This window comes from Denticeps clupeoides, chromosome 2 (assembly GCF_900700375.1).
Source record: "Denticeps clupeoides chromosome 2, fDenClu1.1, whole genome shotgun sequence".
NCBI classification, from domain to species: domain Eukaryota; kingdom Metazoa; phylum Chordata; class Actinopteri; order Clupeiformes; family Denticipitidae; genus Denticeps; species Denticeps clupeoides.
In genome coordinates, this window is record NC_041708.1 from 6,771,753 (window position 1) to 6,794,192 (window position 22,440).

The window sequence follows — 22,440 nt, forward strand, 5'->3', positions numbered from 1 at the left end:
CGTCTGGATTAAAGAGCTACACGTCCCCAAAATCTATAATTCATCACTTTCCTTCCGTTTGTTTGGCCCTGCGCTGCCAGCAGACTGGATGGAGACCTGTTATGCGAGAGTACGCTTCTCACCACAATGTATAAACTGTTATCTTTTTCCCCTCCAGTATGCTGGATGATAATTCCTGACATTTCTGAGTGTTATGAAGCTCCAATTCTGCGCTGCAGAATACGGCAAATTTGATGCAATGCCGGGTAAAAACCTGATTTCTTTTTGGCGTCGCAATTTAATTGAAAATAAAAAGTTAAGTTTGCTTGCCGTCTTATGCTGATCAAAATGACAGTAACACTGTGTTGACATTCTGTTCCTATAAACACGGTGACATCATGCTTAATTCTGGTGTTTGGCTGCGTGAGCTCGAGCCTCTTCTGGCTGGTTCGACTCTCCGCCGTGGTTTACAACGCTGCCCGCGCCTAACGAGCGGATGGCAATATTTACGGCCGTAATTGACGGTGCAGCCAATGCGCTCAGACACACATGTCTCAGCGGTTCCTAAGGGGGGTGGATGTTAGCGAGAGAGACAGAACAGCCCACTAGCTCGCTACAACGATCAGGAGAAAAATGTGTTCTGAAACCCCAATGCGCAATGACAGTGGCAGCTTGTTTACTGGTTAATGAAGTCGATTTTTATTTAACATTTTAACATTTAGTCTTTTAAGAACCAAATGCATTTTCTTTATGAAGCTTGTTTTTTTTTTTAATGTAAAACGGTTCACTTTTTTGAAAAGTCCTCTGCTTTTAACCCATCACCCTTGGTGGGCAGTGGGCAGCCATGACAGGCGCCCGGGGAGCAGTGTGTGGGGAGACGGTGCTTTGCTCAGTGGCTGCTCAGTGGCACCTCGGCGAATCGGGATTCAAACCGCTCACGTAGCTCATTCTTCGGGATCCTTGATGTAGATTGCTGGTGATCTGTTTTCATGTTTGGTTTTTGGCGACCGCCAAGATGTTTAGAGCAGAGATCACATTTGTGATGGCCCTTTGGTTCCTATGTGTACAATGGGGTATTTGGATTGTAGAGAACGGAGTAAAACTGAAAACAGATTACGAAGAGGAGACAGATGCGGTTGCCATGGTTGCCGATTGTTTGGTAGGCCGGTTCGAATGAAACACCCCTCAGTTTGTTTAAATGCTCCAGATTGAGGAAGGAGGGTGTCATACCTATGGGCTCCTCCCACTTTAGTCTGTAATTATGAAAACCTCATTATTAAATAGTGTCCTTTGAATAAATCAGTGTTCAGTGGCCACACTTCTCAAAGACTGTTTAAACAGGGCATCCTCAGAGGAAGAACCAGGTAAAGAGCTAGAAGTGCAGCTGAACACCAGCCGGTTGTCTTATCGGCGACCTGCCATCATTGTTCCCTAATGTAAAAATAGCGGTGAATCACCTCCCGCCCGTCTGCACAAACCATTCAAGTACGTGTCGCACTCCGTCCTGCCTGCAGTTTCGGGTGTTTTTCTAAGCCGAATGTTTTATTCATCTCCCCCTAACGCACGCTGTTGTGTTTTTCATCATCTGCCGCATTCTGGTCTTGAATTGTTTTTGTCGGCCCGAGCCCCAAAAACACACTTTTCGCCGACGCTCGCGCTGTAAAGCAGCCAGTGGTAAATGCAGACTGCCACATGCTAATGGGCTTCTGCATCCCAGCAGCCCCTGCAGAAGTTTTATCAGCTGTCAGCAGCAGCTCAGCGCAGAAGTTTGGGAATCAATGAGGAGCCGGCGGAACAGAAATGATCGACGAGGGGGCAGAGCGAGTTGGCCAGACGGATTTTTCCCCTCACAATGCAAGATAAGATGAAATTAAGAAGGGGGTTGGGGGGAAGTATGTAGTTTTTCATCAAATACATTCATACGTTTCTGTCATTTTTAACCCAGTTATTCATCTGTATCCAAGTAAACAAAAGAGTCTGTATTAGACTCAACTGTCCATGCTGTGTGAATTGGTGTTCCCAGGATGGCCTATGGGTGACAGCATATTTATTGTTTCCGCCCATTTAACGGTTGAAGCATCATAATAACACCAGTTTTAAACACATTTCTTGAATAAATATCGCTATATATGCTACATTGAGCCTGGTCACAATAAGAATGAAAATGAACATTACAGTTCATTTTGTATATTGCCGATATTCAGAAAATCCTGAAATGGGTCTTTTTGGGGTCTTGTTGGTTACGACAGTGAAACTCGAAGTTATTCTTTCCCAGCCCTCAGAGATATCTCCAACACTAGGGTTACGATGACCCTGCAATCATTACAGCATAGTTTCGCATGATGGTTCACCCGACACGATGCTCGGGATTACATACGATTGCAACTGGAAACATAATTATTTACTATAACAAAGAAAAAACCCGTAGGGTTCGTCTGAAGGGTTTGCCATTTGTCAAGATGTTGAAATCCTGTTTCCTTTGATGATTGCAATTATGACAATGACATAATAATTACACTATATGTCTTATCATCATTAAAACGAAGCTAACTCTATTAGTTTGACTTGAATAGAATATGGCTATTAGATCATAACTTTGGTTTCTATGCCATTTATCTGCTGTCTGCCGTTGGCACAAAAATGGCAGCTTCCCCTGTGCAGCTTCACCGCTGGCCTGTATGCTAATCCACACTCTCCCAAAGCAGGTGGAAGTGTCGACTCCAGCAGTTTATAGTGCAGCTTAGTCTCAATAATGCTCTCTTTCAGGAGCACTGTGTGTGTGCGCGCACGTGCATGTGTGTGTGTGTGTGTGTGTGTATGAGAACCATTGTTGCTTCCCGCTCGGTGCTTCCTGGGCACTAGAAATAAGACGGCCGATAGCGGCGTGTTAACGCGGGAGATGGACGTGGTCCCGGCACGGTCCCGGACGCGCCATTTTCAGGGTGCTGATGTGCGCGAATCGGCCTGGATCCAGTTCGCCGTTTCTTTAAAAGGGTGTTTAGCCGTACTGATGTGTACAGGCTGGTGGCTTCACTTTGTTCAGGTCCCCGCTGTGGTTTTGGCGACCGGATAGCACAGTGAGAGCAATTGTAACTTTTCTAAGTAATTGTTGCAACTTGCAGGAAATGCTGAGCGCCGTGACTCGACTTCTTTTCCCTGCTGAGCAAAATCTCTCCAGCACCCTGATCCATCCCCCCATCCCCTCCACACTTTTCTGCGCACTTCTTTTAATTTTCTCTCTAAATTCCACCCTGTCTCAGTCCCCTTCTACCAGAGAAATCATTTGGACAGTCATAAAATCGCAACTTTAAACAGGGATTAATTTAATCTCTCCGTAGCACACAGCAGCAGATGTAGTGCGGGGAAGTGCGCCGGGGCAAGCGGTGACCATTGTCGGCACTAGCATTTGCATTTCATCCATTTAGCTCTCATACAGGGTGACTTACATACGCTAATGACAGGGACCGTCACCCTGGAGCAACGTGGGGTTCAGTGTGATGATATATTGTCATTAGAATGTCTGAATGTAAGATGTTTTCTAATTCTTTGAATCCTTCTGAAAAGGTTATGTGGTCTCTAGACAAATATGATTATTTTTTTAACAGCTGCCTTGTGATCCGGCAGTTAGGGTCGTGAGGTCGAATCCCCGCTCCAGTTTTATGTCGGTGCCGTCTCCAGGCATGCACATGTGGGTGCCGGTATCCTCCAGGTTCTCCGGTTCCCTCCCACCGTCCAAACGCATGCATTGGTGGTTCTCAAGTGTCCATTGGGGTGATGGCAGCCGCGACCCTGCTTGGAATTAAGCGCTTATGGGTAATAAGTGAGAGAGCATGAGTTAGTAAGGATCATGTTAAAAGTATTATAAATGTCACAGAGGCCTGTTAAAGAGGCGTGGTGGACAGACAGGCACATTTGCACGACTTTCACAAACATGCGTTTATTAGTATGAACACGAACACGCACCAAATCAAGACATACGAGGACATTCATGCATACAAAACAGCGGCACACGGTCCGAATAAAAGCGAACGAACACAACGAAATCCAGATCCTGACAAAAATACATCAATATTGTGTAATATTCATTCAGTACGTTCCATTTTCTGAACATCTACCGGAGTAATACAATTCTGCGTATATATCTTCTATGGCCGTCCATTTGTGGAAGTTCTTCACTGGAGTTACCAGATTTGTATTTACCTTTTCAGCACTTATCAGACGCCCTTATCCAGACAAACTAATAATCAGTAGTTACAGGGACAGTCCCCCTGGAGACAATCAGGGTGAAGTGTCTTGCTCGGGGACGCAGTGGTAGTAAGTGTAAGCGTACTTCGAGTCATTGAGTGGTCGTGGAAGTAATTAGTTAAAAAAGCAACTACTCGACGACTTGTAACTGTATGAAATGTTCACCACAGACTGCAGTAGGAACAGTGGAGTAAAGCTGTTATTCGCTATGCCGCAAACACACTTGCATGTATGTGGCCCGGGAAGTAGCGGGAAATTGTTCACTTCCACTGCAAGAATGACAGACTTGTGTTCTTTTCACAGAGCTTCCAGAACATCAGCTCGTTCTCCATTATTCAGCTTCCCAGAGCCACATTCAGCTTCTTATCTGGCAGCACCTGATGGTGGAGGTTTTTGGAATCAGCGATGGGGGGCTTTGGGAAGGTTTGGAGGTGAAGGAACCTGATTGCTACGGCGCCTTGGGGTTCCCTCTGGAAGATGTTGCGCGGCAGTCCCTCGCGGCGTGGGTCTCCTCCACTGTCAAATCACAGCGCAAAACGGTCGAATAGATGGCAACCGATGGAGGAAAACTTTCCTTGTGCCACACGCTCGGCTCATGCGACACATACACAGTCACGCGGAATGTAGGAACATGCATGCACGCACCGAGGAACGCATGAGCTCAGCGCTCGCGGCAGTCTTGCCCGAGCCAGGAAACACCCCTGTCCCCGTGCGCTCTGAAATGTCTGTTGCTAGGCGACGTTGGCTTTCGCGAGGGAGACTCATGGTTCAGCAAAATAACATCTCAATTACTGTCTCGGGTGACAGAAGAGAGGGACGGACGCTTCCGAGGATGCATGATGGTGCGTTCTGATGTTCTGTAAAAAAAAATTCTTAAATAATACCAATAATAATACTAATAATACAATTCCGGTCTTTTGAAAGCCGATTTGATTCCATAACACTAATTATCTTTTGTGCAACATGCTTTAAAGGCCCATGATTTCCTCACGACTTGTTCCTTATCATCATGAAAAATGTGCAATTTGAAGTGATGCACAATAAAACTCATTATAATCTCCTTTGTTCTGCTAAGAGAGCCCTGCGGTGTGTGTTCTTGTTCTTTTCCGCAAGGCAAAAATACCAAAAAAATACCCCCCAAAAAAAAAACGTTGCTTGGATTTGCATTAACCCCGTTAAAGGTGGCATAAAAAATGATGTTGCATAAAGCTCCACAGTAATAGATATCAAAGCAACCGCGTGGCGTTTTTTTTTTTTTACAAAGCAACAACAGAAAGCTACAAAGAGGCGAAAAGCGAGAAGCGGGGAGGAAGGTAATTACACTATGTTTGACTTAACCGGTGTGGAGATTTCTCTAGAGGGGATCTTTTTTTTTTTTTTTTTTTTGCGCGGGACTGTTTGCAGTGACTGCTGTCTTATTGCAAAGTGAGATTAACAGCAGTACACTGGTGCATCTAAAAAAATGTTATATTGTTCTTGTTCTTTTTTGTAATTTACTTTAAATAGCTCCAAACCTTTAAACTTTTAGTCCCAGTGCAGTGACTGTATAAATGAAGACAGTTTTTATTTGTTAAACATTTTTTTAGTTATCATAGTTCTTAAAGCTCAGATATTTCAGATTTACTGTGAAAACAGCGTATATGAATGGTTTTTGGGATGGAATTACAATAGAAAGTTACCTATTTACATTTTGATAGATGTAGTTTTCATGAATATTTGCTTATCATCACCATCTTCTCTCCTACTTAGCTATATATTGCTAAGTTATGGTTCTTATATTAAAAAATAAGCGTCAATATAAATGTTATTTGTTTGACCTCTTTTTGAACATAGCAGAATAGAGCAATGCAGATAACCAGGTCTCAACTCCTGCGTGAATTAGAATAGTTTTTTGAGGATTTGATATTTGTTCAGGTTCTTTTTTTTTTTTGTCTACGAAACAGAAAACCGCTGAATCATTCTGCTTCTTGTTTCTCCACATTAACATATCAGCATACTTTAAAGGATGTTAGCTACCTCATATCTCATATCTGATAACATCGTTTCCAAGAAAACATAATTTCAGCAGTCAGCAAAGTCATCCATAGTCCAATTGTTGTAAAAAAATAAATAAAAAAAGAAGAAGAAGAAAAGAAATACTGAATTCCAGGAATCGAACGCATTAAACGAATGCATTAAAGCAGCAAAAAATGGAACACTGGGGGAGGAGGTAGAGGCGTTCAGATTTTAGATGACGGTTCTACTCCTGTGTGTCATTCATCTTGCTGGGAATAAGTGGATTTGGCACTACAAGGAGACGCCAGGAGCGGCTGGGAGACAAACTGTGATGCAATGGGGTGACCAAAGGGCCAAAGCTGAGCCTGTGCTCACGCTAGCACTGAGAGGCAACATTGCTCGAGTTCAAATGACCTTTGTCTTGTCGGTCGAGTACCCATCTCATCCTGGCTTTGAAGCTTTCCACGTCCTCTTCACGCTTCCTGTTTGCTTCCTTACACCTGAAGCCTTTCACGGTGTGAGCTGTGTATTGTGCTGAGGATGCTGCCACAGGCCTTGGACAACAAAGAAACGTTGAGTCGGACTGAAGGACTCATTCAGGGGACTCCTGGAGTTCTAACATTTCAAGACGCTGACTGACTCTCACCCCGTTTCAACCCACGAAGGTCAGGCTTCAAGCATTTCACTTGCAGGGCACTGTTTTCAATACTGCACTAAGCGCAGTGCTAAATGTTGCCAAGCTGTAGGGTGGTAGTAGCCTAGTGGGTAACACACTCGCCTATGAACCAGAAGACCCGGGTTCGAATCCCACTTACTGCCATTGTGTCCCTGAGCAAGACACTTAACCCTAAGTTGCTCCAGGGAGACTGTCCCTGTAACTACTGATTGTAAGTCGCTCTGGATAAGGGCGTCTGATAAATGCTGTAAATGTAAATGTAAATGTTAAGCTTGGGATTTTTGCGTGTAATAGATTACAACCATTAGGCTCCTCCCAGTTTTCAACTTATTTGTAAAAAGCATCATTACAGTAACGTGTACCTCTTCTTTGAGATACCGGTAACCACCAAGAAGTTCTCTCTTGTTTTATCTATTCATGTAAATCCAGAGGAGGCCTTTGATCTTACACTAGTTAACAAGCCTCATGCTTACCGCACCGTGCCAGCACACGTGAGCAAGGTTTTCGCATGTTTGGGCATTCGCTCGAGCCAAAATTCCCAGGGATCCTGCACTTCAGCGAACTGCTGCTTGAGGAACTGGGGTTTTCGCACCACTGCCACGTCCTCCATTACTGCTTTTTGCAAGCTGTGAGGCGCTCCCTGGGGCGGTGGGGAGTCCATGTCTCCCGTCACTCATGCCAAGCTTGCTTTTTAATCTGAAGTCCACCGCGAGCCTTCCGTCCCTGCCAGGGCTGCACGTCACCTCCTCTCTGCAGCCATGAGACGGAGGTGAAGTGCTCAGTTTTCCTCCAACTCCTTGAACAGGCGAGTGTCTTTTTATACTAGTGTCTTTTTATATGTCTATTTTTTGCAACATTCACACTTAGATTTATTCATGTGCACAGGGCGTCTTCCATTCATCAAGTACTGCAGCCGTGAATTTATATGAGTTGCCATAAAAAAAAAAAAAAACCAGACATTTGCTCCTGCTGTATCAGTTGTAATCTTGGTCTGGCATTTGGAGGGGAGGGGGGGGGGGGGGGGTGGTTTAGAGAATCACTTTCTACGGTTTAAGTAGGTTGTGTTCCAATGAGATGTGTGCCATAAAGCCGACAAATGCTTTCTTTTGGTTGCCAATGAACTTGCACCATTTCCTCCTCAGGGATCTCCATATTTTAAAATCTGACTGCAACAGCAATTTTTGCGAGGGGCTCAATGGTGCTCAAAAAAAAAAAATGTTGTTGCCTGATGCTTACTAAAGAATAATTACAATGATGACTGCATAACTGCTCCAGTGTGCCAAAAAAGATGAAATATTCATCATGGCTGATTAACAACACAAAAAATGCTGTATTTCCCCCCTTTGACTCGATGTAGATAGATTTTCTGTGTCTTGTAGAGGAGGAAGTAACTACCTACACAGACCTTTTAGTAGATGAATATTTTCTTTCTGACATCCAGAAGATGAACTGTTTTTATACATTTAAAAAGGGGGAGGAGCCTGTTTGAGAGCTCTCACATATCCTCGTTCTGGAGGATCTAATCGACCTCCCGTCAATACATCTCTCGCTCATGTGATGTCTGCTCTGGACATGACCACGCCCCGCAACAGAAACATTAAGATTATTAGATGTCAAACTCCAAAGTTCTGATGGGCGATCTAATGAATGTGACAACAGTGAATAATATCAGGTGAATAGGGAAACTCTATAATACTGAAATTCTATGCAAGACTAACAGTGGAACACTGACAAAGTCCAAATCGAGTTCTTTGTTTCATCAAAGTGTGTGTTCTTTACTGTTGGACCTTCTTTTTTTGAGGATATTTGTTTGAGAAGAAGAACCAAGAACATGTCTGAATGAAGTCTGAGGGAGCAGAAAAAATTTGACTAGTCAAGCTTGTACCCCTGTTCTGTCTGGACCAGGGGTCCAGGTGGGCATATTCTTCACAATTTTTTTTTTTTCTCAAAATTATGCATGTAATTATTTTCATTCCATTATTAATCAATAACATCATTGATGTATTAGCGTAGTGCTGCATACATTTTTTTCAGATTTCGTATATATCTGTCCTTCACAAAAATGTAGAAGTTAGCATTTTCAGCACTGCACGGTTGGAAGAACAAGAGCAGGGCTTCCACTTTAGATCATAATGTGCACCGGACAGTGTCAGAGTGTGGAAATGAGGCCCTGGAGACATGTGCTACAGCATTACGCTCTGTCATGGCCGACCATCAGTTTCTTGGTGGGTCGCACAGAATGATTCTAGGCATAGTAAAGATCTATATGGGTCTGGCTACTTTGCCCAGCAGCTAAAGGAGGGTGGGCGGATTGCCCCAGGCAGTGTTTGAGTGAATGTACCGATGGGTGAAGAGACAGCATTTATGCGGCCACATGTGACAGAATGTCCGTAACAGCGACACACATTCAGGGTACAAAAGTATCACAAGAGTTCACGTTGTTTTTTAATGAAAATAATGAACCAACGTAAAAGACATGGCGTGATTTGTTTTGTCTTTGTTTTAAAACCCAAACTGTGTGGCTAAAAGATGAAACGATTAAGCACTGCTGTTCAACAATGTTTGTATTATATCTTTTTACATGTTGGAAAATAATACATTTATGGTGATAGAATCTGTATTCAATCACAGCTTTTTTTTTTAAATTACTTCACCGTTTTTCTAATCTAATTAATCATTATTATATGGTTCTGGAAACAGTGTGTGGAATAATGAGTGAAATGACAAACACTATCTGTCACGTCTCGGGGCTCAAGGGGGAAAAAGCGCAGAAGCGAGGCATTGTGGCAAAATGGGATCTAATAACAACAAATGGAATCAGGAAAAGGAAAAAGGAAAAAAAAAAGCCTCAAACTAACCCATAGGCGTGTGACAAGATGTCAGGAACATAAACAGAAACATGGATATGAACAGCGTGACCGTGTTCATATCCACATTAAGGCAGCAGCATTGTCCTGCTGCTCCCTTATGACAGGTCACGCTGATCGTGACCTGATGTCACGCTGATCGGTGCAGGCTGTGAACACCATATTACAAAATCCATTAAACATATATAATATCGTATTTCTGATGTATTTAGACTGTTGATGACAAAAAAAAAAACCTGTATGTCTCTCCATGAAAACTGTCATCCTTTCATCTGTCTGCCATTGCCATAATGTCTAGGGAGTAGACGTGGTGTTGTGATAGACTGAGCTGGGTGCTTTTGTTGAGTAGGGGTGATACACTGCAACCCAATGTCAATATTGGTCTAATCAACCATTGAAACATCGAAATGAATCCAGCAAGATCATTTCTGTTCATTTTCATTTGATCTATCTAAGCAACAGACTAGTAACGCCCTGAACTGCTTCTCTATGCTCTATTTTTAATGCTTCTCCTCTTATCTGGATGTCTATCATTAGTCTGCAGAATCAGCCACTGGAGATGTCAGGAAGAGGTAGAGATTACAGTCGAGGACGAGAAAGACGGCAAGACTTTTGGGGTTTTTCAGACTCTCTTGCTCCCTTTTTGCCTTGTTAGTAGAGCAATAAGAGGGCTTTGGTGCATGAAGAGACTGCCACGAGGGAATTTGGCTGCACATAAATAAACCAGGAGGTGTTGATGAGGTTTTGATCCTGCTGTCACCTCTGAGTGAATTCCACCTACACTTTCTCGTGATTGGAAGACGCACCATGTGGGGACTACACGTGAAGTGTGAGGTGCATGGGTGTGTGTGTGTGAATGCATTTCACAAAGGTATCCATCTTCTGGAAGTACAGCACCGCGTTAATGAATTTTTCTGCCACTTAATTGCACCTGGTGGGCCGGCCTTTAAATGAAAGACATGTTTCACATCCGAGCCCTTTGTATGATCTTATTGAACACTAAGGGCATGCGGAGAAGAACCGAAGAGGAACGCGTAGCTACATCTCAGTCCAACGCAATTAATCAGTTCCCTGAGAGAAAAGCCCCGACTGTGCAAGCTCTCGCCAGCACAGTTTCTCATGCCAACATGTAATTAATGCTTACTGGTCCATGCTACAACTTATGATTGATTCTCACAAAGAACTGCAAGTGTCTGCAACAACTGAAAAAAAAAAAACAACAACACAGCAATCAAAAATTCACCGGAATTCCGGTCTTTATTGGTACTTCCAAAGTTGGTCTCAGTTCCACACCAGATTCGCATAGTCCGTCACATCCATCCTCTTCTTGTGGACTTTGGAGCTGGTGCTTCCATCCATCTCCGGAACGCGGAGATCAATGAAACCCTCAGAGCCATTAGCAGCTTGTAATTAGTCTTTGCCCAGACTGCGGGAATGAGACACATTCTGCCTGTTTACATTATTAATGAAGAATGCACTATATCACAGGCGCTTGCAGTGGGGCGCTGCGAAGTAGCGCACTTGTCGCAGAACGTCATGCTGGCAATCCAAAGCATCAGGGACCCCCTGGCAGACCAGGAGGCTAAGCTAGCGGTAGAAAAGCGTCGCTGAAGGCATCAAGCCATGCTTTCCCACAGGGCGGCAGTGGTCAATGTCACCCGTGTTACATCATAATTCTTTCACCAGAGTTACGTTTCAACCGGCAAGACCCTTTAGAACTTCATCTCCCCCTTTTGATGAACCTTCCTGTCATTTGTTCCTTAATTGCGTCCCTTTGGTAATGCTGCCGTCAGTAATTGAGAAAAACGAGTTCCCTTTGTGTGGCGCGACGGCGTTCAGACGACGTCCCGCTGATGCTACATTAGCTTAAGTCCCGCAGATTTAATTTGCATGGAAATTTTGCCACAGCGACCTCCTACGATGAAGTTGGTCTCCACCGGTTGGGTTCACAACCTCCATCCTTTTGATCAATTACCAGCCCGGACAGTAACGGGATAAAAGTGGCACGGGTCATCTGTTTCTCAACAAAGTAAATCAAAGGGGCGAGACAAGATAGAAAGTTCTCCTTCCTAATTGCCACATGACCTTGGGAAAAATGGCCCTGGTCCAACCTGCATAATGTGTATTGGCCATTGAATTTTAATTCATGTATTTTGTTTACCTACTAAATCAACTAAGGGCTTAATTTTAGTTGATAGTCAATTTTCATTCAGAACATGCTTTCAGAACATTAGAACATTTACCCTTTTTTACTCATTTTTTTAAAAGGTATAATTATTTTATAGCTTTAAATTACAGTGAATAAATGAACTAATGCCTGAGCTGTGTCGCTGTTATCTTTGTAGTTTTTTTTTTTTTTTATTGTTCAGCCAAAAGGTTCAATGGTCCAACATTCTTATTGATGGGATACAAACAGGTCACACAAGCTGGATGAGTTTTATTTTCGTAGGTTTTTCCTTACCTTTTTACAGCATGAGGTCTTCTGTTTCACTTTCAGAATGATTGTGTCAGGTGAGAACTGCCAATATCTTGTTTTGTCTCTTTTGTTTCTTTCTGACCCTTAAATGATCATGTGTCTTGAGCATCTGCTCCAAGCATATAGCACCTGACCAACGTAGGAGGGTCACCATGAAAATGTCTGGTCTCTGTTTAATACACGCATGAAGAGCAGACAGGGAGGCATGTTTTGAATGTGGGTGTCATTGCCGGTGTTTTCCTTAACTCCGCTTTCCACATGGTTCGAGAGAGCCAGCATGCTGGTCATTCTGCTGAACTGCGTCACACTAGGAATGTTTCACCCCTGCGAGGACATCGACTGCGACTCGGAGCGATGCAAAATCCTGCAGGTGAGTACCAACCTGAGATTTTGGATTCATATGAACAGACATTCCCATCAATTTGATCTTGGAAGTATATATTATTTTTAAAGGAACATACAAACTATTGAACCTTGGGTTATTTTTGCTGTAATATTACATATAAAGACATAATATTCAAAATATACACATTTGGATCATTTTGTGAGAAAATGTTTTAGTATACATTTTAGTTTAATTTGCATTTTGAAGAAAACATGTTTTGAATAAAAATCATGTAAAAGTGATGAATTCTCCGTAGCTGTGCTTTCATGACTTGTTTTTCTTCTTTTGCTCAAAAATCTCCCGGTAATCAGGTGCAGCTAAGTGGCTTCTGCCAAATCGGAAGCAAATTGCAGAACGAATGCTGCTAAAAAGCCAAAATTAAAAATAATAATTAATACTAATTCTGGCGTGCGGAGTGTGTTCTGCGTGCAAGCTGATGGAACGTGAAATGTTTGGGAACTAAAGTGTCACTGGGTCTTCACTTGGGCCTTCAGCTAATTTGCTTTAATACTTCCGAGTTTAGTAGGTCTCATTTAGAATAATTACTTGTTGCTCAACAATTTCAAAGATGCATTAGTGCTATAAACACTAAAACAAAACACAATTTATTTCCCACAATTGTAATGTACAGTTTATGGCAGTGTTTTGTCAGACTTTATTATGTATAAAGCTGCAAAAATGTCCTACAATTACCATAACTAATTGATTATTATTCAGTAAACTTTATAGCAATGCTCTAATTAGATTATATGATTGTTTACAGTACAGTCAACCTCTCTCTTTACAAACGTGATATAAGATAAATAATATTATAAACATTTTGATAATACGGTGGCTAGCGGTTAAGGAAGCAGCCCTGTAATCAGAAGGTTCGAATCCTGTTCTGCCAATGTGCCAATGAGGCACCGTCCCCACACACTGCTCCCCGGGCGTCTGTCATGTCTGCCCACTACTCACCAAGTGTGATGGTTAAAAGCAGAGAAGCAATTTAATAAAGTATATAAAAAATTCAATAAGTGGCATGGTGACTAGTTACGTGGTCTTACGAGTTTGCATGCTCTCCCCATGTTGGCACGGGTGTCCTCCTTCCGCCCAAAGGCACATACGCTAGGTGAATTGACGACTCTGGATCGTCTGTATCTGTGAGTGAGTGGTGTGTGTGTGTGTGTGTGTGTGTGCCCTTTGTGTGGTGTGCTGGGCCCTTCGCTCTGAGTGAGTCCCCACCCTCGCCCGTTCTTCCAGGATGGGCAGCCGCGACCCTGAGTAACAGGACTGAGTGGTTATGCAAAGTGAGTGAGAGAGTGAGTGAATATTTTCATAATGATCCACCTCAGCATGTGCATGTAAATGTCAAAACAAATTCAATTAGCAGTAATGCTAATACTGAGCTCTTATTGTAATGTGGAACCACTGCAGCCTTTAAAGACCTTTTCCTAAATAGAGATGGACATTTGAGAATTCAAGGAGGAAATTAAGAGCACCAAATAAACTGTTTTGCTCTATGGCCTGCCTCATTTGATTACATTGCCAGGTCACACACACACACACACACACACAAAACAAAAAAGAGAGATCAGAATTTATAGACTTGGCATCAGGGAAGATTAGCACATAAAAAGAAGGCTGGAAAGTCGACGCCGGTTCACTGGAGCACCGCAATCAGCTGTCTCGGCTACAAGATGAGACTTATTCTGACGTTGAGTAAATCACCTCTCATTTCTAAATGATTAAACTAATGGCCGCGGTAATGACTAAAGCTAATCTCTAGCCGTGCTATGACAGTGCTACTGTATAAATGACACCCCGCGTTAACTGTATAGTGGCTGCTCCGCGTTTCATATTCCACTGTAAAAATTTGGACCCAGTCCTTGTTGGGGACATGAAGGTTTTTTTTTTTTTTTCCTTTCTCAGCGCTGAGGCTGAAGTGAGCAGAAACCCCCACCCACTTTTCAAGGTTTGCGGTGATTATATCCTCCAATGACTGTAATCAAATCACCCCCCCACCCTTTCCGTCCATTCCCTTCCCCTCGTGCAGTCGGTGCCTCGGAGGAACGAGAATTAGGCGGGCGGCAGGCCCAGCAAGAGTGGAACTCCCGCCTGTCATGGGATTCACAGAGACATCAGATCCGCTTCCCATTATCCTGCATGGGGGAGGACATTCTGCATGGCTCCTTGGGCCCCCCCCACAAGCTACGGTTTACCGCTTGGCGAGCCGAGAAGAACGCCTTTGGTGGAATAATGGAAGTGGAGGCGATACAATAAAAAGCCTTCTGGCGCGCCAGGGCTCCCTTTTTCCTTATGATCCGCCCCCGCGATTTAGCCCACACAAACATCATCTGCTCTTCCGCTTTTGCGCCCCGTTTCCCATGGCAGCGCGGCAGCCCGGGCCAAACACGTTCCTCACAGACACCCGCTGTTAATTCCGTGCGATGACGTGAAGATTCAGAGATGAAGTTGCAAGCGCGCTGTGTCATCCCCACAACACTCCAGCAATCAGCACCATGGACAGCTCCCTGGTATTTACACTTATTAACTACATTAAATTAATGCAATACCAACATGCATGGAGTTAGGATCTACTAAAGGGCACAGTCTCCACAATGACCTACAAAGATCGGACCCACAAAATAACAAAGCATGCCAAAGCATCAATATTGTTGTGTACAATCCAAATCATGACCTCTGTATAGATCCCTCAAAACAAAATCGAACAGTTTTGTGTATGTTAAAAAATGACCATATTTCAAATGTTACTAAGGTAAAAGTGGCCTTTTGTTCTTCTGATAGAAAAGTTTTCCGTCATGCAGGGGTTAAGGGGTTAAACCTTGATTTACTGGTACAGTGTACAACTCTCTCACTCAGTTACTCACTGTCCCAAATCGGTAAAGCCCAACTATTATTTAAGATATTTCTCATTATATCTGAACCAGTCATGAATACAAAATGGTTTGGCTGTAATGCTGTTATTATCATGAACTACATTGTATCAATAGAATACATAGATAGCTGTGGTAGGTGATGTGGCCTCTAAGGTTGTGAGTTTTAATCCCTGCTCGGACTGTCAGGATTGCCTGCAGCTGGGCTCCACACCGGAACCCAATCCTGACGCCCCATAAATGCCGGAAGTTTCCGCCCGTTCGGGGTCGCTGGCATTTTCGTGAACTCTCTGCACGAACTTGACCTTGTTTAGTTTTATGTGCTTTGAGTTCTGGCAATCGCCACACGCCTACGGGTTTGTTTCAGTTCTTGATTTATGTTAAACTGTTTTTGGCCATCGCGCCATTGTTTATTTGTATTTGTTTGTTTATGAATAAAACCCTTCCCAGTATGTCAGACCTCTGCGCTTCCTTCCCCCGTAAGTCCGTAGTCGTGACAGAATGCCAGCGACCCCCCCAAAAGCGCAGAGGTAAAAAGCAGAGGAGAAGAAACGCCGCGAAGGACGCAGCCCGGCGCGGCGAACGCGGACGGCAGGGGAGAGACGCGCCGCCCGTTCTGGTGGAGCGTTTTCTCCCCGAGAAGCCGTGGTACGCGGCGCCGCGTGATGACGTCACCACCGGGAAACTCCGCGAAACCCGGAAGCGACAACGTCGGCGGGTGAGTGGGCGGAGCGAGGACGTTGGCGTCGGCAGCAGCGAGGAAGTGACGTGGGCAGCGAGCGCAGTAGATGCGACCCCCACGATCTTCGGCATGTCGAGCCAAGAACTCTGCGCTCTGCTGGCAAGGCTCCCTGTGGACTGGGACGACACGGACGACGACGAGAGCACGGGAGACGAGAGTTGGGCTCCGCCCATCGCGCCAGTCTGCGATCGTCGCAAGGTCCGTGGGGACCCACGTCACTTCCAGGGGGGTGAGAAGCGGCAACAACGGCGGCGTTCCTCCAGCGAGGAGGTGGGCAGCCTCCAGCCCGAATGGCCAGAGTACTGCCCATGGGAGCTTATCGCGCCATGGGTCCAGGATGTCCGCAGGGTGGACGACCCTCGGAGTCACCGGTGGGAGGACACGGATGACGAAAGCGATGATGACGTGGATTTTCGGTGGGCGGTCGTTGCCGGGATGGCTCCGCCCAGCGTGCGCGTCCGAGATCATCGCGGCGTCCGTGATGACCCATGTGACTTCCGGGGGTACGAGGTGGACACGGACGACGACCAGGATGACGCCGTTTGGGCAGTCGGTGCCGGGATGGCTCCGCCCATCGCGCCCATCCAGGATCGTCACGAGGTCCGTGGAAACCCACGTCCCTCCCAGCAGTGTGAGGAAAGCTGGTGGAAGAGGGCGACGGGAGGTCGCCAGCCAGCAACTGCGCTGCCGGGACTGCCTCGCAGGGAATCCTCCATTCCTGCTCCAGTCGCCGACCCGCCTTCCCTCTGCCCGGACGTTCCCCAGCGAAATGGCAGCGCAGCACCAGCGCCCACACCTGCTGGAGAAGACGTCCACCCCCCTCCACACCACACACCTACCACCATCTCCAGCGACGTGCCCAGCCCCGTGTGGGACAGCCCAATTGTCCCGGGACCCTTCAGTGGGGCAGCAGACACTGATAAGACCACCACCATCCTATCGTGTCTGCTTGGGTCAGCATGGGGCTGGAGCGCAGCCCTCTGGCAGCAGGGAGAGACAGACAGCAGTTTTCAGGACTTCCAGCAGAGACTGAGGGCGGAGTTTGATCGGCCAGAGCCTGAGCCAGGGATCGAACTCTGCCCCTCCACCACATCCAGCGCCAGTCAGGATCCGGGGCAAGAAGACCAAGCACTGGCGGGCGACGAGAAAGTCGCGCCTCCCGAGATCCTGGCTGTGCCCCCTGAGGAGGTCCCGGAGTGCTCAGAGAGGGAACTAGACGACCCTCTCTTCTGTCTGTCTCTGTCTGTGTGTGTGTGCGTGGCATATGTGTCCGTATGTCGCCCCCACTTCCCCTCTTTGTGTCCACCAGATGGTGACCCAGCAGCAGAGCCGAACCCCAGGGAGGGAGTTCCCAACCTGACTGCACCGGTCCAAGGCGAGGTGGACGAGCCCCAAGGTACCCCTAAGTCCAGCCGGGGGGGGTGCTCCCCCAAAGAATTTTTTGGGGGGGTGCAGTTCGGGTTGGGGACTCCTCCTGAGGGGAGGGGAGGTGGGGAAGCGATGGAGCTGGGTCCTCCGGTAGCCAGTGAGGAGGGCGGGCCAGGCATGGGCCTGCGTCTGCCTCCAGAGGGGTGGAGCGCCATAGAGCCCCCGGGTAGGCATGAGGACCCAGCTGGGACAGACAGGAAGAGGGCCTGCTTGTCCCAACGGACGCAGAAGGGGCTAGCCGGATGGTCTGGCAATGCCCCCCCCTTGGCACCAGGGCCGTGCAGCGAGAGGGGCTGCATAGTCCCAGAAGGCACCAGCCTGGGGTGCCTGGAACAGTCGCCGGAGGCTCTGGGACAATCTCCCTGCGCGGTGCAGGGGGTGACACAAGACGTGTCAGAGGGGACATGTGGAGACAGGGCCCACACGTACCCAGATGGATCGGCCCTGATTATTGTGTGCAGGTACGGGAGTCCGGGGCCGCCATGCGGGACCACGCCGGGGAGCCAGGCCGAGGGTCCGGGGCCGCCATGCGGGACCACGCCGGGGAGCCAGGCCGAGGGTCCGGGGCCGCCATGCGGGACCACGCCGGGGAGCCAGGCCGAGGGTCCGGGGCCGCCATGCGGGACCACGCCGGGGAGCCAGGCCGAGGGTCCGGGGCCGCCAAGCGGGACCACGCCGGGGAGCCAGGCCGAGGGTCCGGGGCCGCCAAGCGGGACCACGCCGGAGAGCCAGCCCGAGGGACCGGGGCCGCCACGCCTGACCACGCCGGGGAGCCAGCCCGAGGGACCGGGGCCGCCACGCCTGACCACGCCGGGGAGCCAGCCCGAGGGGACCGGGGCCGCCACGCCTGACCACGCCGGGGAGCCAGCCCGAGGGACCGGGTCCTCCAAGGGGAGGATACAGCAGGGCAGGAGCCCTGTGGTTGCCGCCGCCCGCCCCGCCGCCTCCACTGATGGTACTGTTGGGGCTCCGAGGACGTAGCCCTTGGAGGGGGGGCTCTGTCAGGATTGCCTGCAGCTGGGCTCCACACCGGAACCCAATCCTGACGCCCCATAAATGCCGGAAGTTTCCGCCCGTTCGGGGTCGCTGGCATTTTCGTGAACTCTCTGCACGAACTTGACCTTGTTTAGTTTTATGTGCTTTGAGTTCTGGCAATCGCCACACGCCTACGGGTTTGTTTCAGTTCTTGATTTATGTTAAACTGTTTTTGGCCATCGCGCCATTGTTTATTTGTATTTGTTTGTTTATGAATAAAACCCTTCCCAGTATGTCAGACCTCTGCGCTTCCTTCCCCCGTAAGTCCGTAGGCGTGACACGGACCTTGTGTGTGTGAGCATGTTTCTCCGGATGCTGCAGTTTCCTTCTGCCAGTTAAAGGCATGTACAACAGGTGAATTGGTGGCTCTAAATTGTCCTTAGGTGTCTTTGTGTGCACCCTGTTGTGACCCTTAATAGGACTAAGGGGTTATGTAAAGTGAGTGAGTGAGTGAGTGAGTGAGTGAGTGAGTGAGAGCAATATCTACTTTAGCTACTGCCATGTTTCATAAATAATATGTGATTTGGGAGTAACACTTGTTCTTCTTGCAGAGAGGAAGTTTTCAAAAGCAAAGGTAGATGAAACAGAAGGAACAGAACTGGTGACATTAGAGAGAAAGAGAGCCAAGCCTGGCTTGAAATGAAAGCCTTCTTTACCATGCTATCTCTCCAAAACTGCTGTAGAGGTGCAGTGGGGCAGGAAACGCCAGGCAGCTTACATGATCTGTTCGGGTGTGACATTTCACCAGAAGGCTTTGTTTCAGGGCTGAATCCGGCCAGACTGAATTGATTCTGATGCTACACAAGAAATATACAATCATCTGATGCAGGAGGCCATTAGGTTGTATTAATGATCAACACTGTCAAGGAGACTAAAATAACATATCACACCACAACCATTCGAAAGTTTAGGATCATTTAGAAATAACCTTGTTTTTCCATGAAAACAGAAAACATGGAAATGGTTTGAAGAGAAAGACTTGGGTTAAATAACAGAATTCCATTGGAATTGATAATGTTCATGGCTGCTTACTGCTCACCAAGGGTGATGGGTTTTAATGCAGAAACACATTTTGTTGCACCATGTGCTCTGTTTCACAATGACAATAATGTCACTTTCACTTCACTTACAACATCAACAATGTCTTTCCCCATTTGACAGCTTTTAATGTGTTTCCAAATTGTTTCTGAATTATCTTAAACCTTTGAATGGTAGAGTAAGTGAAAAATAACATACAATAAAATGTGGGGGGAAAGCCACCTGTTGCATCTAAATGTATTAAAAGTGCATAGGCAATGCTGTTGATGTCTAAGAAAAAATGACCAATTCGTTTTACTATTTCCCACATTAATCATGGTGGTAACAAAGTTGTTTATTTTCAAATATGATGACTGAAGACCAGCAAACAAAGACACGGTTTTACCTTATAGAGGCAAGAGTAGACAAAAGACAAGACACATGACATATATGTATATATATCACAAGTATGCATTTCATGCATGGTTGGCATGGCCGATAGGTGAATGGAGAGCCTCGACTTAAAACTAAATTGATTGTCTCTAATATTAAAGATTTTATATGTACACACACACACACACACACACACACACACACACACACACACACACACACACACATATATATAGATATATATAGAATGGAGGGTGGCTAGATCAAATGGGGCTCTAAATGAGATTTCAGATGTTTGAGTCTTTCCTGGTGAAGCTGGTGACTGGTGGCACACTGTGTGTGTGTGTGTGTGTGTGTGTGTGTGTGTGTGTGTGTGTGTGTGTGTGTGTGTGTGTGTGTGTGTGTGTTTTCTGCGAATGGCATCATTTAAATCATGAACACAGCGTGATGTCATTAACACAGAATTCACTCCCTGGTAATGTGTGAAGAGTGGTGCTTAAACAAATAGATGAAAGGGTGTGGTTGTGCTTTTGTGCATGTCTGTGTGTGTGAATGTCTGTGCATGTGTGCGGGGGTAGGGGATGTTAATATTGATAATGCTTTATAAACAGATTGGTAACGTTTAAATAGGCGATATAATAAAAATATAATGAGGCAAGTCACAGAAGGAAACCCTAGTCTAGAGACACGCACACACACAGACACACACAGCATGAAAGAGGGAGTGCCCCTGTTTTGGTGCTGTGGGGATGTTTTCACAGCGCCATCAATATCAATATAATTTAATTAGACTATTGAATTATTGCAAATATTATGTAAACAAAACTTATTATGTCATTTTTTAGATACATCATAAACATGCACACTAACAACCAGACATTTTTGGACCACAATTCTTTGAACAACCATACAATACAGAGATTTTCAAAATTTAAATACAAGAAAACTTAATAAAATTTTAAATACAAAACAAAAATAAAGAAAAAATGTATCTGAACAGGTTTTCATTTGTTATTGAACAGGACACATGATGTTTATTATTTGATTAAACTTTCACAATCATTTAACTACACTTATTAAAAAATAAAGCATAAAAAAAATCAACAGCATAATGTGTTTGTAGCAAATGAGTGTTTTAGCTTTTCCCAAATAAATATTTTTTTTTCCCCCTTACTTAATTATGATCTTGTAAGGTGAGTTACCCAGGGCAAGATGTCCAGGACCAGACCTGAGAATGGACCCTGTTTAAGTCATATTGTTCTATATTCTCAATAAAAGTTCTCATGAAATCTGCATGAGAATAATATATATATATTTTTTTATTATTGTTATATTAAGCAACTTTTAAATGCAAAGTTCGTCTTTTTAGAGACAATTGCAGAGGATTGGGGTTGGGTTGGGGTTGTGTTGCTGTGGTTTTGCAAAAAAGCAGAGAGCTCTCAGCCTGTCAAAATTACCCTGATCCAGCTTTATCTGTCCTCATTATTATTAATGGGAAATAGATGGAAAAAAGTGAGAAACAAATTGGCACCATAAGCAAATACTCCAACAGAACATACTGCGATTCAAAGTAAAGTAAAAAAAAAAATCATAATAACTGGGACTTATCTGCACACTTTCTCCGTCTAATTGGCAGGCTTTGCATCAATTAATAATGTACTTGGCACTGTTGATTGATTCGCTCTTTTATTTATTTCTTTTCAAAGTTCCCCCCTTCACAAATTCCTGAAAATCCACTTTACATCCTCTGTGATATAAATAAATGAGTGGTTCTTGTTAAAGAACATTTTGAACCCTCGTTTGGGGTTGCAGTGAAATGAATGAGTCAGGAGGCACGAAGCTCCATTCAGACACGCGTTGCTCTCCTTTAATGTGTGCTGCCAGGAGCGGAAGGAATTGATCTCCCTGATCTGCATAATGTGGGAGTTCCATTTTATTCCATGTGCATCTTTTTTAGTCCGGCTGTGTTTGTTGTGCTCATGCTGATCTCGGTGGGTGTGTGCATCTGTGTGTCTGCGACTGGCGCTTTGATCTGTGGAAGGGCAGCTCTGTGGAATTGGAATGCGCACCAGAGGAGGGTTAGGATTAAAAAAAAAAAAGAAAGCATTCATTAAAGTATTTATTGTGACACTGATTAATGTCCCACTTATCTTCCTTTTCAGGACTTTGACGACTTCATCTTTGCTTTTTTTGCTGTGGAGATGGTAATAAAGATGGTAGCCCTGGGCATCTTTGGGAAGAAATGCTACCTTGGTGACACGTGGAACCGGCTGGACTTCTTTATTGTTTTGGCTGGGTGAGTGAACCCTATGAAGTCATTTACTTA

At 45.5% G+C, this 22,440-nt stretch overlaps 1 protein-coding gene across 10 annotated transcripts in view; it reads left to right on the forward strand.

The window, feature by feature from the left end:
* cacna1g (calcium channel, voltage-dependent, T type, alpha 1G subunit) overlaps positions 1 to 22,440 on the forward strand; it is a 190,841-nt gene that overhangs the window by 66,389 nt on the left and 102,012 nt on the right. For all 10 annotated transcript variants that reach the window (XR_003747853.1, XM_028968135.1, XM_028968152.1 and 7 more), the window contains exons 3-4: positions 12,497 to 12,608; positions 22,277 to 22,410. Coding sequence is in view for 9 of the 10 variants with exons in the window: in XM_028968135.1 (XP_028823968.1) it covers positions 12,497 to 12,608; positions 22,277 to 22,410 (246 nt within the window). In the remaining variant the exon portion in view is untranslated. The remainder of the gene's footprint in view (positions 1 to 12,496; positions 12,609 to 22,276; positions 22,411 to 22,440) is intronic.